The sequence below is a fragment of the Trichosporon asahii genome (genome assembly GCF_000293215.1).
Source record: "Trichosporon asahii var. asahii CBS 2479 unplaced genomic scaffold scaffold00051, whole genome shotgun sequence".
Lineage (NCBI taxonomy): Eukaryota > Fungi > Basidiomycota > Tremellomycetes > Trichosporonales > Trichosporonaceae > Trichosporon > Trichosporon asahii.
The window spans coordinates 901,595-919,915 of NW_014040873.1; the positions used below are offsets into that span (position 1 = coordinate 901,595).

The following is an 18,321-nucleotide window of genomic DNA, read 5'->3' on the forward strand; positions in this document are numbered from 1 at the left end:
CGAGCGGAGGGTCAGACGGGCTTGAGGGGTTGAAGCAGGAGGCCAAGACAAGCTCAGGGCCCGTGCCGGCGGCAGGAGAGATATTTTGGGTCGCCAGCCGAACGTTCCAAGCCTTCTGACGGGTCCCACCCCCGAGGTACCAGTGAGATGTGACTAATGGGTTGTGGGCTCATGGGCCCATCGATCAGGGGATCAATAAGGTTGTCGTGTGCCCAGAACACGCCCAGGGTCCTCTCCACAGCCGTCGCAGTAGAGTGTGAGCTCCGACTGGATTAAGCATGCGACCTCACGCCATTCCGTACCATTTCGGTGCGGACCTATGGAGGTGGAATCCGGCTGATTGAAGCTCGCCAAGACACGGGAGGGTCTGCTGCGTGCCTCAGTGAGGGGCCGCCAACGTTCGATCTCACGGCGACCTGAGGAGGGCAGGGATTGGTGGGTATAGTGACCGGTTGGATGATTCCTAGCGGATGTCCAGACGGCCGTGCAGGCGGCGCGGATGGTGCGGACGGTGGGATGAGCGATTTGTGGAGACCGGGGAACGCTGGTTGGAGCGAATCGAGGGTGGTGAGGTATGCCGGAAGATTCATGCCCGGTGCCTGATTAGATAACTGCCGGGGTCAGTTTTCAGTTTCCCACCCCGAGGCGAGGGTTTACCAGGCCGAGAAGTGGAAGTGGACCCTTACGAGTCGTTATCGATCCTACCGGCCGCAGTGGGATGCATCCACGGCCTCGCATGGTCCTGTGTCGCGCTGAGTGGCAAACCGCAAAAGTTTGTTTACATATAATGACTGGCTGCGCTGCCATCGCGACAAGAAGACGGATGGAACCCTTCACACCTGAATTTCTTGACCCAACTTAGGACAACCCCCGCCCTGGCTCGATTTGCGGCCCACCGATACCCCGCCCAACGACTGATCATCGATCCGTAATCGTCGAGCGAGCGCGTTCCTCTGCTTCACCCGAACGCTTGCCCAGCTCGTTGCGGACCGACGTGGATCAGCGCGCATCCATACGCGTCCTCAGGCGCCAAGCACAAGTCAGTACGGCCGACTGCAGCGCTTTAAAAGGCGCACCGACGACGCCCCCAAACTAAGCTTCACCACTCGAAAACGCTAGAACGTGGTCGAACACCCAGCCAACGATCCGCCCGATCCCAATAAATACCAAGCATCCATCGAGTGGCGACCCCTCTGTAAATCGTGGAACGTGCTGTTGATGCTTAGGAGCTTTGTCTGCTGTCTTTCATCCTAGAGGACTGCATTGCGGAACTCAATTCTACCGGACAGCGCGTCGCTCAGGACGCTTTGGACTTTCTTCGAGCTCGGACTTTTTGGTAGGTGGCAGGTGGCAGTTTGATCGGCGTCGGTTCGTGCTGCACACTGGTACAGCGCTCTCCGTCTGCCTCTCCGCGTCTCTCCCCGCTTCCTCACAGATACCAACGCATCTGTGAAGCGACGATCAGACCGCGGCGGTGCGTATCATGAGCATACGCACTGTTCACCTCATCTGGCCAGGCCTTCCATACAAATTCCACAGGCGACGTGACGCTGCGTTTTCATCGTAGCCACCCCCGCCCCCCTCGCACATCACTCGCGCACACTCTCAATCCCCGGACACCCCGCCGCCCCTGGCAACTCTTGCCCAGACACGCACACCTGGACCCGGGGTCCATCTGTCACAGACGGGCAATCAGCTAGGGGCTGGCGCTCTACACCCAACCCATCGAACGTCGGTATCGACAATCCACTCTGCACCTCTTCCTCCTCCTACACGTCGCCATCTCTATCTCTCTCTTCACTGTAACCTCGTCTCTCGCACCCACTCTCCGATTCCCTCCTCTCTACGGTTACCCCTCAAGCACTCGAAGGCACTGCACTCGCACCTCGAGAGCCGGACGCTGGATCCCCACACTTTGCGATTCCCCCATCTGATCACCTAGACATCAGTCGGTGTCGGATCCATCACACACTCGTTGTCTCTCTCGCCTCTCCAAACAGTATCGGAGAAGCAAGGTCGGTCTGACCAGAAGTGTATCACTCGCACCTCGTACTTCTCTCCTGCTTACGACCGCGCAACCCTCCAGCGGCCGTCAGGTAGCGTGGAACAACTGCTGGTTCTTCGCCTCAACTGTCTCGCTTCAGTCTCCAGAACAGTTGTCTCAGGTCTCGGTAGCACCCGGCACTGTCTGATATTACCATCTGCTTTCCGGAGAAGCTTGGACGGCTACAGCTCGTGAGCGCAACCAACTCCCCCAGGGTCAATCAGGTTCATACCCAGCGCATCCTCAACTCTCGCACCAAGTGGACCTTCAGTTTCGATTCCGGTTTCATTGCAACCTGTACAACCATCAGCATTCTTTGTAAGATTTCGCATTACCTCGGCATCAAGAACAACTTCGGCATCTAGACACTCTCACGACGCATCCCACCCAAACACAGCCTCAGAACTGCTGCTCAAACTCTCGACCATCCGTACAGGCCGATCTTGCTCCTCAAAACTCAATCCCTGGGTCTAACTCCTCTTCCGGAGTTTACACCGCTACACTGCCCGACAAGAGCCAGGCAATGCATAGGACAGAGCCCAGTGGTGATCCCAGTGACCAACGCGACGACCTGTCTTCCCAGGGCTCTGGCACGGCCTCAACGCCCGCTCAAAGAGGTTACCTTGCGCCCTTCTTTCCGCCTCAAACCGGTTCCCCTAGTCACAGATCGGGAGCCTCAACTGCCCCGCCTCCTGTTGTTCCCAGAGTCCCCTCACTGCCCTCGATGCGGCCGACGCAGCTCGCCAGCCGGCACGTCTCCGGCGCGCAGTACGCCCGTGCGTACCCGCAATATGCGATGACTCCCGGATTCTCCTCGGTCTTCCCTACAAATGCCAACAACCTGTATCAGCAGCCCGCGCCACGGGTGGTGCCCACGGTACCTTCAGCGATCTCGCCACTGAGCGGGCACCCTATGTCGGCCTTTGCCCATTCTCTGGAGCAGACCGCGGCAGTCGCAGCTCAGCATGCCCAACAGGTGCCTCTGTTTCCCTTCAGCTCGGTGCCGCAAATAGCACAGCAGCTCGCTCCCGACGTTTACTCCCTTAGCAGTGGCTCCGAACCCTCCTCGCACGGCGCCAGCGCCCTACCATCAGCTTCGTCGATGCCTACGGCAATTGAAGTTTCTGTACCTCCCTTGGGCGATTTCGCTGTCGACACCGCATTGTTGACTGGTAACCAGCAACGGTCAGTGTCTATGCCTTCCCTTCGCGCGCACCCAGAATTTGCGATGTCGCAGGTGATGGCTTCCCCGCAAGGCCAGCAGTACCCCGTCTCCCCTACGGGAAGCGACATCCGTCGGGTCTCGAACTCGTTACGCCCGAGCGGCGCCCCCGTGTTCAAGCCCTACTATCCTTCAAGCCCCCCGCCACCCCGAAGCGCCGGGTACGCCTCGTTCCCTGCCGCTGCGCCTTCCGGATCGGCGGGCGTCAGCCCGGTCGCGATCTCGGGGCCCAAGCACATGGTTCAGGGTGCAGAGACTTGGAGCACGTCAAGTACCGATAGCCCACCCAGCGGACACCTGTCAAGCAAGCGCCTCAGGTTCGCCGGCCAGCACGACTGGGAGGCGCGGGCAGTGTCTTCTAAGATTTCGCGTGATTTCGAGTATGGTCAGTGTTCGTGAATAAGACGGAGTTGTTAGCTGACCCGCAGACTACACACCGACGCCGACGCCGCCAATGCGCAGCCCGCACTCCGCGGCTGAGCCTTTCGCGGTCGTTGAGTCGGACGAAGATCGTCCCGTTACCGACGACGGCCGCGACAGTGACTTTGTTCCACCTTCGAATCTGTCTCCGCGCAAGCGCGGTCGCGCGCCGCCCCGCTCGCTGCAGCCACCACCGAAACGGATGTGCGCGGACAACGCGCTCGTTGCACTGTTCGAAAAGTATCCGTCGCTGCCGGGCCGGTTCCCCTTGTTCTGCTTTGCCCTGGAACACAACTTGTCGTTCCACGAGCCGTCGGTGCCAATGATCAAGTCGCTGTCTCAGGCGCTCTCACCACTTCAAAAATGCGAAGAATTGAAGAAATTATGGCACAAGGGCCGCCGAATCCTCGCCCAGCTCGATGCGTTCGTAGCTCGTTGCGAGCGCAAGGTCATCCGCCCAGGCGATGAGAAGCTTCCCGAGCTCGACTACGCAACCCGACATGCAATCCGCCAGGTGCGCAGGAAGATTGTCGAACGTTGTGAGAATTACAAGTATACTCGCCGTGACACGTTGAATAAGTGAGTCCGATGGTGGTTCGTAACTACGCCGCTGCTGCTTTCCGCGTGTTTGGCTCCACTACACCGAGCTCAAGGGTATTTGAACTTCATTTCACCCCCTGTTGTTGAAACACAGCGCACAGCATTCTCCCAGATTAATATGATCACTTGCAACACCGCGCCATGCATATGCTGACCGCGTTCTCCGCATCTACAGACACATCGGCAAGAACAAGTGGGAGCCAATCGAAACCGGCATGATCGAGTGGTTCGAAGGAATGGCGAACAACGATCCCGCCAACGACCTTGGAACCTTCCGCCCACCGTCGCCCAGGAACTTGGCGCCAGGTTCTAGTTCTGATCCTCCCGCCGCTCCTAGCCATGCTGGCGCACCAGGCTCGCCCGACGCCCAGAGCGAAGTCACGCGTAAAGCATACCATCACTCCCAAGCTTTGGCGCCTCAGATCCCACAGCTCTCACATCAGCGATCGCAACCGTCCGATCCCGACACGTCGTACGCCACGAGGGAATATGGTCACCTGCACCCTTTCGCCCGTGACTTCAGCAACCAGAACCACTCGAACGTGGCTCCTGACTCTGCCCCTTACAGAGGCGCTAGCTCAGGCTCGACGTTGCGAACTAGTGCTGTTCCTCAAAGTGGCACCTCATCACTAAGTGCGAATGTATCGCCAAAGACCCCCCTGAGTCCGACTGCCTTGAGCGGTCCCAGCGGTGTCGAGGGAAATTCAGTTCCCATGTCGAACTCTGTCGTGGTAGGCTCCCTGGATGGTTTCCCGGCGGGCACGGGGCCGGTAGCGGCTAACCATTCTGCATTCAATGCAGAGACAGGAGGATTAGACTCCTCCTTCGTCGACGGCCCAACCTTTACCAACCAACGGGCCCTTTCTGCTCAAGATATCTTCTTTGGGTCTGAATCGTCCAACTATTCGCGACCCGCGTCCAACCACAGCCAGTACCGCGCCGACGAGAGCCTGCAGGATCTACAAGACTGTGGCGGATCGCCAGGTCACCCGGGCCCTCAACTTGACAACGTTGTTAGAGTTGAAAACTCCGCCGTCGTCAACCCGCCTCCTCGGTCACCTTTGGAGCCAGAGGATGCGCATGAGTGGCCTGGGATGCCTGATATGGCCGTGAGTCATGAGGGATCTGGGTCGGACACCTGCGCTCCAACAGTTTACGAGTGACTACTCTCTGTTTGGACTACCCAATTACGGCACCGCATAGCACCCATTGCTTTCAGGTACGCGACGAAATAACGTAAACCTTAACCAACCACCCAGTAATCTCTCTGGACGTCTAGCGCAGCGTATGCCAGTCCGCCCCTATTTGGACGTTTCGGGCATCCTGGGCGTTTTGGGCGGGACCTGGCTGGGACCTGAGACGGCCGTTTGACTTCAACTCCATCCAGCTCACCCTGTCGCCTTCCTCGCTCTTCCTTCAGTACTGCGAACGCACCAACGACAGCCCAGAGGAAAGTTGATTCACTGTCACCTCGATTTCGGTCACCCTAGTCGTCCTGACCACTCGCCTGTCCCTCCCCCGCCCCTTCCTCATGCCCATGCGTCCCTCGCGTCCTTGCCCCCATATCCGTCCGAACCCCTCGCCCCGACTTCACCCCTCGACCCGACTTCTCCGCGCGCCGCGGAGAACCCGTCTCGTCTCCACCGTCTCCGCCGTCTCCGCCTCCTTTCGCTTCCTCGCCTATTACGTGCAAGCATCAGCCGTTCAGCCGTGCTCCGCTGCATTTCCGGCGTCAAGTTTGCAATGTATCGAGGTACGAACTGAACGAAGAGGGGGAAGAAGGGGGAAACGCTGTCGAGCAACCCCCCTGTCTGAGTTCCAAGATCACCTCGGTGATGGTTCTGACCACCTCTGGTGGCCTCATGCTTCCTCCCCCCACCCACACGACTCCTCCTGACATTTTGGCATTATCAGTCTCCCGCGTTATTCCAATCCCTTCATGTTTCTGCATCACTTCTTTGGTTTCTCATGTGTACTTGCAATGAACATCCATGTCCGCGCCTATGTGCAACCGCCCAGACCCATCTATGATGATCGATGGACTACACACTGACCGACCACGCTCACGATCAAGTTCCAAGGCTGAAAACCTAAAAGTGCCCGCCTTCCTATTCAACGGCTTACGAGACCGCCCTCCTGCCGCGCCCTGGCCCCATAGGCAGTGGGGCAGTGTTCAGGTGGGTGGGACGGTGAGGTGGCTCTGAGTAACATACCCTCAGCCCTTGGGTGCAGTGGTGCCTCCCACTACCCCTTAAGCGTTCAAAGACCGAGAACCTGCTGTGAGCCTATGAGCGCCGGTGGCTACGACGGGGCTCCCAGGATGGGCGGGCTGTGGACCAATGGGCGGACAGGTCATATCAGCCCCCTTCACCGCTTCCATGTGATTGAGCACCGGCGCCAACAGGGTATTGGTGATCTCGGCAACGGAACAGTCGATCTCGGAACGGCGGCGCCGTTGCAATGCCGATCGCATCGCCGAGCGGCCCCACCTCGATCGCCGATGTGCAGATGAGACAACGTCACTGCCGAGCTGCCGTGAGTACAAACCTGTATCTGGCGCGTGAAGCGTCATGGAGCGCAGGTAAGTGCGGACCAGCCGAGGAAGCGCAGTTTACAGGGAACCGCCAGGGTTTCAAAGGTGAACGGAGTAATGATATCAGAACCCACTATTGATTCCATTCGAGCATCAAGGTTTATTGGAATCGGCCCCCGCCGACGGAAAGGCGACATGTTCTCCTCTTCTCAAAGATAACCTCTCCCTGCCTCGGGTGAGGTTTTTCTCGAGCGTTTTTCTCGAGCCAAGCTGCTGAGCGAGTTTGCCAAAGATCGGGAGATCTACCGCCAATCCACGCAATCACATGAGCCATCGGGGCCGACCTCTGGGCGTCCACATCACTGAGAACTCCATCGGTATACAAGCACATACACGTCACCTGGCATGAGGGGCACGCGGGTCCCTCGTAACACAGCCCGGCCCTGGCCAAATTGAGGTAGGAAATAGTAGGCAACCTGGCATCGTTAGAATCTGATCGCCCTTGAGAACTGACGTGGCCCACATGGTACTTGTCTCAACAAAGGCTCAGAAGCACCACCATCATTAAGTCTGAATCCTACTTTTCGTTTTCAGAGATTCCGATGTGCGAATTGACATGAAGTTGTAAGCTTACTGTCGTCCCAGCGCACTCCAGCCGACAACCCGAGAAATGAATCCGAAACCCCAAGAAACATTCGTCTGCATCTGGACCTCACCGTATTCCTGGCCTGACCTGTAGGGGCCCTGCATTCCCTGTGGTCACTCAGGACAATGCATCTGCATCCTGGGGCGCATGCAACGAGGTCGATGATTTCTTGCCTTTGCTTCGCCTGCCTAGCAAACACGTTGTTAGTATTCTGGTCTTGCAATCTGCCATGTTTCCAGACTTAGGTCATGCACAACGCGTGTCCCTTTCAGTGTTGGTGAGCGCTTTCTTAGGTAGGCTCCTTGTTGTAAATGCTCCTCGCCATAGTCCTAGTCTGACCAGCCTTCAGACGGAAGTTGAGTTTGTCATCCGATGGCAGATATCCGGGCACTATCCAGTCAACTTGTGGCAGTCGGGAGAGAGAAAAGTCCAGGTGAATGTACAGGCTGCTGCGACGGATGGGTCCCTCCGATTCGGCTCATCATATGACAAACCAGGGCGGATGGGTGCCATATCGAGTTCGGTCATGGCCTATCCAGCCGGACCGATCACCGAGGCTGTTACGGGTTATTGAATGATGACTTCTCGTGATTGCGACCCTCACCCCTTTCCAGACTCGATTGCGCTATCGACCCTCAAGAGCTTCATGTTCCGACGGCGCACGCGAGTAATGTGCGCACACCTGGTCCAGCCCAGCCGGCTGGAGATTTACACCTTAGCAATCACAACTCCAGATTGCTCTTTACCTGGAATCTGGACAGTAAGAAGTACCCACCTGGCCAGTACACAAGCTTCGGGATCGAGTGGCACTTTCTGGACCGACGATTGCAGGGATGATCCTCAATCGAGGATTTGACTTTCTATCAGACGCTCATCGCCCTGTTGTCGGATTGGCCCGCCCACTTCTCCGTAATGTTTGCCGTCATCTGAGGTCCCATAGGTCCCGAGGTTTGGAGCGGCTCCAGGCGGCAGCGGCAATACAAACGCAGGGCGGGGTTCGGCCCGACGATACGTATTAACGCACACCGACACCAGTAGATCGGCTGTGTGGCAGAGTTAAATGGCCTGTCTGGAATTCAGCCCTGTCATAAACCCCTTCCTAACCCTCACTGACCACGTTCCCCTCCTGTGAACACTCTGCGACCCAGCCGCTTGGCGGTCGCCCCATCGAGCCCTCATCTGTCCCTCACTGCACGTCCGGTTCCACAGATTGCTTCCCCAAGACGTGACACCCTGGCGTCCATGCACACGACTTGTGTGTGGAGATCTACGTATGACTGAAGGATGGTCTGCTTTATGGATGTGGCCAAGGCAGGTTCTGCCGAGAGCTTATGGTATCGACCAAGACAGCTACGCTTGTACACTTAGTGGTCTGGCGTGTGCAGGCGTGCAATCCCCTGTCACGATTCGGGCTTTGACGTTTGTCGTCTGTTGAATGTGTGGTTCCCAGTCTGTCGGTCAGTCGGATGTATTGCATGCGCCCTCTCCTGTGCCTCTCCTGGCCCTGTCTTGCCCTTGAACTCACCCGCGTGAGCTGCGTGATCCTTGCGTGCTCTGCGCTCCGCACCTGATGCAGACCCTGGGCGTCGCCCGCTTGACCGGACCGACCACTGTAACCGCGGACGCTCGCTTGGAGGATGTACTACTATGCATACACACTGCGCGCAGTTCCAGCTCATCGGCGTAGCCGGCCTCTCGCATGGTTCCGGGGACCAACCGCGGTCTGGTACAACCTTCGTGCAGTCGTTCCTGAACTTGCGAGTCATCACCGAACCGATGTTACGACTCTCCCTCGACTGTGACACACATGTCCTAGTGGTGTCCTGGTGGACTCAGTGCGCTCCTACCTTGAGTCGGCGCCAGTACTTCACGTCGTCTCCTGCTCCTGCGGTGCGTTTATCCAATGTCATAGCTTGCGCCTGTGCTAGGACTGTCGTCGGTGCTCGACCAGCAATGTGGCGTTGCCTCGGAAACCCCTCCTGCGCTTGCGTTTACTTGACGTAACTTTGCACGCCGCTGAATCATGTGCAAAGTCAATTGGTACCCTGGAAAATCAGAGGCAGGACATCAATGGCTACCGTAAGGACCTGTCGGTCGCGAGGTTTAAGCCTCAGCTGTGATACGTCACGGCCGACCGGCTTGTGACCGTGTGAGTGCCGAAAGCGTGGCTAGGCCGTCGCCTTCCGTATGTGATCACAAGTGCCGTCCTCGGCGGCGCACAAGGGAAGGTTCTCGTCTTTCCGACTTCCGAAGCCGGTTTCAGTGCACACGCTCTTGCGTCTCGCTGGAGTAAGGGTCGAAGGGTCGTAGTACCGTACGGAGTTGCGATGACGGCCATGATTGAGAGAGCTGTCCTAATCACGATGGGACCGAGCTGCAACTCTGGAGCAAGAAGAGAAAAACAGCGCTCATAGGCACAGAGATACATACCATGCAGGTGAGGTGCAAGCTAATGTAGTGATACTACGTCGATCCTAGAAGAAACACAGGACAAATACGTGATTCGTAATGGAGACCTGGACAAGCGCCTAGGTAACCACTGTCTAACCAGAGATCCTCGACCATTTGATGCTTTGAGGACGTTTGGACATCGGATTTGGAACTTCTGACCGTGATACTATTATACAATTGTTGTATGATTGCGACCCTAGAAACGTGGGTCAGGGGCGACAAGAAGCGCGTTCGGGTAAGCGGCGGAACTGACCAAAGGTTACGACGACAAGGCCGTAGGCGTCGGGGCGAGCGTCGGGGCGAGCGTCGGAGCGACCTGCGCCTTCGGTGATCCGGACCTAAGGAGTGTGGGAGGGAAACCGAGACTGAGAGGGGTCTCGGGAGTTGGGGTCTGTAGTTGAGCCGATGGAGCGGCTATGAACGTCTGCACACTGAGGGGCGTTGTGTGAGCTGCTATCTACGGTGAGCCAAGGGGGAAGGAGACTCGAGCGGGGTGACACTTACAAGTGATCGATTAACGAAGGCTCAGCCAGGTATGGCGTCCATCCTTGTCGAAAGACGTCCATGTACTGCCCTCCACCGGCGGAACTTGCTCCGCGCCCCCCATCCTCATCGGTACCGAGATCTTGCTGATAGGCCGGAAGAGCGGGATTGTGCATCCCAGCAGTCTGATACCCGCAGTCGGAAAGGACGTTTGCGGTGCCTCGGGAACCTTGCAGAGAATGGTGCATGTGCCCCATGCCACCGATTCCCATGTCCATCACTCCCGAGTGGCCTGAAAGGCTGTGATGATGGCTGACGCCCGTATGGCTCGGTTGCATGAAACGATGCGACGCCGTGCTGTGCTCCTGGATTGGAGAACTCGACAAGGGCGTTGATGAGATCATGCTGGGTCCCAGGGCCGGGCTCATACCGGCTCCGGCGGCTCCGTCGAAGGAAAACCTCGGATTGATTGGACCGGGGGCAGGCGAGTACTGCTGCGGTGAAAAGGCGCTGCCACCACCCACTCCAGTCCCCCCACCACCACCTCCTGCAACGTTGGAATCAACTGTCGACCATGACATACTTCGTGGTACGCTGTGACCCCCCGCGCCCGCTGCGCCGGCGGACAAAGGGTGCTGGTGTGGGGACGAGTGGACTGGGAATGTAGCGGAGTTGGGAGCCGAAATGGACACGCCGAGAGCTTGCTGTCCGTCACTGAGGCGAGCAAGGGCGTCTTGCAGTTCCGCTGTTGGAAGGCTGTCAGCGATCGCATGTGCCGCTTCGAGGCCGTGCGTCACTCACCTATACGGCCTTCCAACTTGAGGACAGTGTTCCGCGGATGATCAGGATCGACGTGTAGGGAAGGTTGCGACGCCCCCTCGACGCCACCACCGCCCACCGGTTCATTGTCTGTACTTTCCTCGTAGACACACTGGACGCCACGAGCCTCGCGTTCGGGATCAGGTTGCGTTCTCGCCAGGAATCGAAACGAGCGGATGCAAGAGGAGCAGTGTGGCTTGGCAGCGTCACACTTTATCCTGCGCCTCCTGCACGGCAAGCATGCTTGATTGCGATGCAGCTGGTTCGCGGACCTGTTGAGTTTTCTTGGTGGTTTCGGAGGTCGGTCCGAAGAGGTGTTGTTGGGTGACACGGAGTTGGCGGTTCTGGGTCGGCTGGCCGAGGACGTCGATCCTACAGCCGAGGAAGAGCTTGCCGGTCGGGCTTGGTAAGGGTGATGGTGTTGAGATTGTTGGCTATGACGGGTCTGGTCAGGACCGACCGGGTTATGGGAGTGAGGCTGCATGATGTACGTCGTGACCAGTGGTGGAGGTGTTGCCGGTGTCACCGACCCCACTGTTGGCGCCAGCGAAGTTGGGAGTTTGTGAAGACAAAGAGTACGAATGGAACAACGTGAGGTCGACCAAGGCCAAAGTCGCTTTTGGCTGTGGGCACTTGGTCGTGTTGCCTCGCTTCGCCAATGGACAGGCTCGGTGACGAATATTTCCGCCACGCGATGAGGTGAGAGTAGGGTGAAAGTAGCTGGGCTGTTTGGTCCGTAGCCAAGACCGAAATGGGTAAGGTAGAAGGGAGGAAGGGATCGAGAGTATGAGGAGTTGAAGGTTTAAGAGTGATTGGCGGTTGAGGCAGGCTGGTGGCAGGAAAAGGAAGGGGAGATAAAGGTGTCGTCGCTTTCCATCGGTTGACTCTTGTACACAACACCGAGGTACTTTTAAGGATCCCTTGTTCTGGAAACCCTCTGGGCTCACAGGGCAACGGATCCAAACGAAGCGATCTTCGTCCGTGAGTTGCCGAGGAGATTTGCGGTGATGCAGACTAAGGGGTGGTATGTAGTGTGTGTACCATATGTATGCAAAGTCAATCGAAGCGCGCGTGTCGGATGGCCGTCGATGAGTGAAAGGGCGGCGGCGGTCGAGACGGCACCGGCGGTTGTATGATGAGAGTTCGACTCCGGACGGCACGGGGCCACAGCAACGGGGAGCTGGAGGTGTACTGCTTAAAGGATGTCGTTTGCCGATTAAGAATATGCCACCTCGTGAAACCAGTGGTGTTCGAGGCTTCAAGGCTTGAGAGGCAGGGGTGAGGCGGATTTGCTGGGCTTCGGGACAAAGGAGAGAGCGTAGGATAGGCAAAAGCGTGACTGACCTGAGCTAGGAGCTAGTGTTCTGGCTGTCGGCTTTGCGTGCGCTGCGTGCGTGTGTTGTGTGTCATAGAAAGACGGACCGTCACAAGAGTCGGAAGAACTCAACCAGGTCTTATTTTGAATGATTGGGTAATGTCATCACTCTCCCAGCTCCCCACCTTTCGTGCCTTCCCACCTGATATCAGGCCCTCGTCCCTCAGTCCCCACTAAAGTTTAGAGAGTCAGGGTCCTACTTCAGGCAATGCACTCATCAGCCCTCCCACACAGGGTCAGGTAGCCCAGGCAATGCAGGTCGACAGGGGAGGAGCAGCAGGGGTAGCGGGGCACGCAGGAGAGAAGCCCTGCAGAGCCCAGGACATGGAGAAAGAGCACGAGGGGCCAGGAAACGGCCCAGGCGGCCTTCACGTAGACCTTGCTGGCTGGTATTTTCGAGTCCTCGGGCGCCTCGGCCTGCAGACCATCCATGCCCTCCCCACCTACGCTGCCGCGCTACGGTCATGCCCTCACACGCACAATACCCATAAACCCAGGGCCGGTCCTCAGGGTCAAGATGACGAGGCTGGCTCGGAAGGTCGTCCGCCGAAGTCCCTTGCCAGGAGTTTTTGCGGACCGAAGTAACATTGAAACGGCCGGGCGCGCCAGCCCAGAGCAGATTCAAGTCCCCGGTGACAACTCCGCCGCCGGCTCTAGACCCCAGCACACAATCAGGAGCAGAGGTTTGTCAACCATCAGAAGCAGACTTCGCCGGCAGACCGGCGTACTCACGCGCAGGGCTAACGGCTGGAAACCGGAGTACGCCATGCAGGCGGCACACCTGAGCGCAGGAGATCGAAAATAAGGCACGAGCATTAGGATGAAGATTAAGTGCAGGGCTTCAACCGGCGAGGACAGATGTTCAAACACCATGTAGCCTATGGCCCAGCCGATGCGACAATTCGTTTAGTCCAATCAGTGCATGCACGCCAGTGAATAGCTGAGGACAAAACACCAGAGCTTAGAGCTTGGAATGCACCTGCTGCAACCAGGTGCTCTTGCTCACGAAAAGCTAATCAACACTCAAATCCCCTGGGGTACCTCGGTGTGCATCGTTGTCCAATTTCTGTCCGGACCGACTGCTCCATAATGATTGCGGTTGCGATTGTGATCCGGCCCTACGAACTCCATCCGCAGCTTTCTGACCTAATTCCCCTTCGATACCTAATGGGTCAACTGTCAGTTGCCCGGACGCCCAAAACTCCGTATTGGATCGTCGACAACGTGAGCGGGCTGGCCAAACAATGAGATCCTCCCCCACAAGCCGTTCACCGGTGTTTCAATATCTCGCTGTTGTGCCCCTCCCGAAGTCCTAATGCACACCGTGATACCTCAATGCTAGGGGCCAGGGTCGGGAGGAAGATGCACTGCCTCGCTTGTCACAATCATGGCCCGTACATCCGTGAGGTCCCATTTAACGGCCTGGGCTGTGGGCAATGATTTGGCTTGAAGCACGAGGGTGGACGCGAGCACGGGCTCCGTACATGTTGTGTTCTTCTACGACAGGACATCCCGTCATCGCTAGGTCACCCATGCATCCTCATTGGCTTCTGTCTTTTCCGAGTTTGTCTGTCGGGCAACGGGGACCAAGACTCGAAGCGAAGGTTGCGACCCATTGGACCCAGAATGAGGGCTTCCAGGACTCCGGCGCTGGGGGAGTAGCGAGCAGGACAGCTGGAGCGCCTGCATGTGGCCTCAGGCAGGAATCAGGTCTACCTTGCCAGCTCAAGAACCTGGCAACCCAGGTCGAAACATGAGGCGGTGCACAGGCAAGCCTTATTAATCCATTTACCCTTGACACATCCTACGGCCCGCCCAAGGCAGAGGATTCGACCGAATGTCTTCTAGCGACCCTGCACCATGCGACTCGATGGACCAAAACACGGGATTGGCGTGGCGGAGTGGCAGGCTTTCACCTCAGGCTCTCACTAATTCAGGCAGATCACGCAGCTGACGAGCTCAGGTAAGACATTGCGTGTGCTCCGCAGCTTGCGAAGAGATCAACGAGGATCCAAAACGTTTCGCCGGCTGCCGGCTGAGCCACCGCCTAGAAGCAGCATATGTTCGATCGCTTGTGCGGGCAGGGAACCTCGCGGAATATCAGGGCGGGATGACTATGTCCCGATATCACCATATCACGGCTAGGTCCCACTGTGTGTCGACTGTGTATCGCTCTGTTGCAAGCAAGTTGGCATCATCACCATCGTCATCCGTGCAGCTCTACGGTCTCTGGCAGTAACGTGCAACGCGAGAACCAGAGAAGGTTTCCTTTGGCGTCGCATGCAACGTCCTTTCGGACCTCTCTGTTGGTCGCACCGTACCTGATGCAAGTGTGGTGCACCGTATGCTCACAGCAACGAGCGAGGCCCAAGTGGCCCGACATCCAGCGTTGATTCCCAGACGTCGACTCCCTACAGCGGCAGCCCTGGACGATTCTCTGATAGAGGTCGTCCCTTCAATTGAGCAATTTGTCCAGGGCAGGTCGACCCAAACCTCGAAAGGGTATCTGGGCTGCTCCTGAGGTCCGACAGCGCTCGCCATTCCTACCTCCAGAACCTTGAAGCTCAAGCATCAGGATTCACTGCAGATTGTTCTAGGTCAGTCATACTCATGCAAGGGAGTGTCCATGACGTGACCTTGTATTGCATGGTGCCGGCAACGATTGATGCTTATTTCCCAAAGGGCTGGCTCGTCCCTGCTGAGGCGGCCTACAACAGGCACGTCACGAACCAGCAGTACCTATATAGACTGCTGCCCAGGGTGGAGAGCCATGTGGGGCCTGACCACGCAGAACGCAGCCCAAACCTAACGGCTGCAAGGCTGCCAGCTAGTCGCAGTGTGAAAGACAGCGTTCGAATTTCTCCAGTGCCGATCCCGGCTTGCTTCAAATCAATGACGCCAGCTTATGGAGCGATAAGCGTACGCATCACTGTTGCGAGGGGTGCACCATTCTGACCACCCCCGTCTCACTCGTATTCATCATCCCTCTGGCCGTTCGCATCAAGAGGAGCCGCCGACCCACTATAATGTCTGGATGTAGAGACCGCGAATTCCTGGCGAGCCCCGTCCCTTTGCCGGATTTGCGGTCCGTTGGCCGGGCAACGGGCCACGACTGGGCTGTTTAAACCCCAAGTCAGGGAAGACTACAGTCGCCCGTTGACCGTTGTCGGTCTGCGCGAGACCTGCGCGAGACCAACAGGACCAGCGAGGCTGACTTTTCCAGGAAAAACCTCGCTATTTTGGTAAGGAAAAGGCCCGAAGGCCGAAACGGAAGGGCGCCATGTCTATTTTGTCGCAGAAGCGGCATGGAGCACGCAGGGTTGCGTACAGGGAGCAGGATAGATTGACGTGTCCGACGTCTGGCCGACCTGGCGCTAGAGAGATGCCGAGACAGTGCTGAGCTGCCGGCGAGTCCGGCGAGCCCGGCGAGTGGGTTTGGTGCCGTGGGACCGCCAGGCATAACAGTTCCAGCGACGAGGATGGGCAGAGTGCGATTGGCGTATAGTGCGGCCGGCCTGGCGCGCACTCTAGGCGATGGCATTGGGAACCTCGTGATCTACTGGATCCCTTGATGTCTTACCATTGCATTCACGGTAAAGGAGACGAGAGTTGCGCTTTGGCAGCTATAGACAGCGCTACCACAAGGCGGAATGCACAGTTATGGCGTCAGCACCGCCTTTACAGTAGGGCACAGAATGTGGCATCGGCCCACTAGCAACGCCCGCGGAAGGCACAATACCTATGCGGCGCAAAGCCGCAAAGAGAGTCCCATGTAGACTACCGGCCAACCGGCCGTTCTATCACTGCTGGCGCTAGAGCCCGGTAAACGTTTCGGAAGTCTGTGATGCTGATCCGCGGTACAGCTGAGGTCCTCACGCACAGATGCGGAGATTCCTAGACCCCGTCCTCGGTCGCCGGCTAATACACCACCGCGGCGGCGCTACTAAGACGCCGCACTGGAGGAACGGGCTATGAGACATCATACCAATGGTCCGGTGCGTACCGCGTAGCTGAAAAGCACCACCGCTTGTTGTATGCTGAGGGGGGGTGTTGTCGTCAGGATCGCCGTTCCCATTGAGACTGCTACCACCTGACCTCCCTACTCTGAGCGGAATGCTCTTGACTCCCGCAGTACACCGCAGCCGCCACACCTTCAGCACAAAGGAAGAGCACAACACGTAAGGAATGGAATGCTGAGAAAGGAAACTGGAGCGCCTCAAGGTTTCGCGCCTACAATGGTAACACACGGCGTCGCGGGCCCGCTGTAGTCGCTGGAAGCGCTGGAATCGCTGTCTCTCTTTGCTTCTCCCTAGCCCTTCAGCATAAGCCCAGAGGGCGTGCAGAGATCCACCGGCGGCTACAATAACGTAGGGTCCCGTAGCGTGATCGGCTTCTTGCGGTCTTGAACCGTGCCTCCTTTCCGTTCCGCAACAGCGCAAGCGCTGCTGCGCTGGGAGCCGAGAGATGACCCAACTCGCCTGGGCGACATCGTGGAGCCATGTTCGCCGCCCCTGTGCCCGATATCGTCGCCTTAACAGCCTCCTTGCCCCATGGCAGAACGGAACAGTGTTCAGTGCATGCAGAGTGCTCCGCAAGGGTGGCTCGTGGACACTGTGCATGAGGTTGACCCATGGGCCGACAAGCCCGAAACGCGGGGTGAGGCGAGCCAGGGGTCGACAGGGGCAGGATGAGTTGTTGACATCATTACCAGTTTAACAGAAGCGGACCTTACGACTCCCTACTCCACGCGTCTGACCCTGACGTCCTTTGGATCTCGGAGCTGGTATCGAAGGTTGAGGGGCGACAGCACCATGGCATCACGCGCTTGAGCTCCGCTCGGCAGCAGCACATGGGGAAGGCAATATGGCCAGGAGGGGCACAGAGTGCGCATACGGGGAGAGGGAGCGAGAGGGCAGGTGAGCCGGGAAAACGCGCGGTTAGCAGTGTAGCCTGCGCATAACGGAAGCTGGATCTTATGGATGCGGTCCAGGTCCTCTCGCTAGGATGCCAGGTCTCCCACTCTGCTAGTCCCCGGCTCTTCATCACCCGGCAAACCCGCTTGTGACCCGTGCTATGAAATGTGACGCCGTAGTGTGCATACCAGTGCTCCAACTCAACGCACCTTCGCTATCCTCGCCAAACCCAGTAGTGGATCGCAGACATGGTGCCGTTCCGCACCGCGATAATCATTCCGCACTATGCAAGGTCACCAGGCCTTGCAAATTGTCTGCATGCCGTCGATTGTCTTGGGTCGACTGGAGTCGGGGAGCTGCGGGCGTCCTCGACCACAAGTATCGCGATCATGGACTGGAGTCCGATGCTGCGCTGCCGGCCGGCATCGATGACGACCTGAAGGGTTCGAGGGAGGAAGCAGGGAGACAGAGGGTCCAACGAGGGTTTGCTGATCGGTTTTTACACATTCATCATCATGCTCCAATGCCCGTGCAACAAAGCTCTTGTTCGGCGTCGAGTACCCCCGCCTCCACACCCGCCCCCACCCGACTGCCGAAGGTAGTTCAGCGGAGCGTCGCATCGGCGTTGGAGCGCACCACAGTACACAGCACAAGCGGTAACCGACGGCTTTCGAAGGTGTCCGACCGCCCTAACGACTTGAGGCGGTATTCTGGTTGCAGGTGGTGGAGTAATTACGGGGCGTTACTATATTCCGCTACAGACTTTTCCCTAATACTGCAACGCCGAGTAATTCCAGGCACGGTCAGGCACAGCC

General features: G+C 57.8%; 1 protein-coding gene across 1 annotated transcript; it reads right to left on the reverse strand.

Annotated features, from left to right (window-relative positions):
- Positions 1-10,175: 10,175 nt before the first annotated feature.
- Positions 10,176-11,702, reverse strand: A1Q1_02722 (uncharacterized protein; the record flags this gene model as incomplete). Its single annotated transcript, XM_014323983.1, has 3 exons — positions 10,176-10,347; positions 10,421-11,144; positions 11,201-11,702. 3 exons carry the CDS (start codon positions 11,700-11,702, stop codon positions 10,176-10,178), a joined length of 1,398 nt encoding a protein of 465 aa, XP_014179458.1.
- Positions 11,703-18,321: the final 6,619 nt, after the last annotated feature.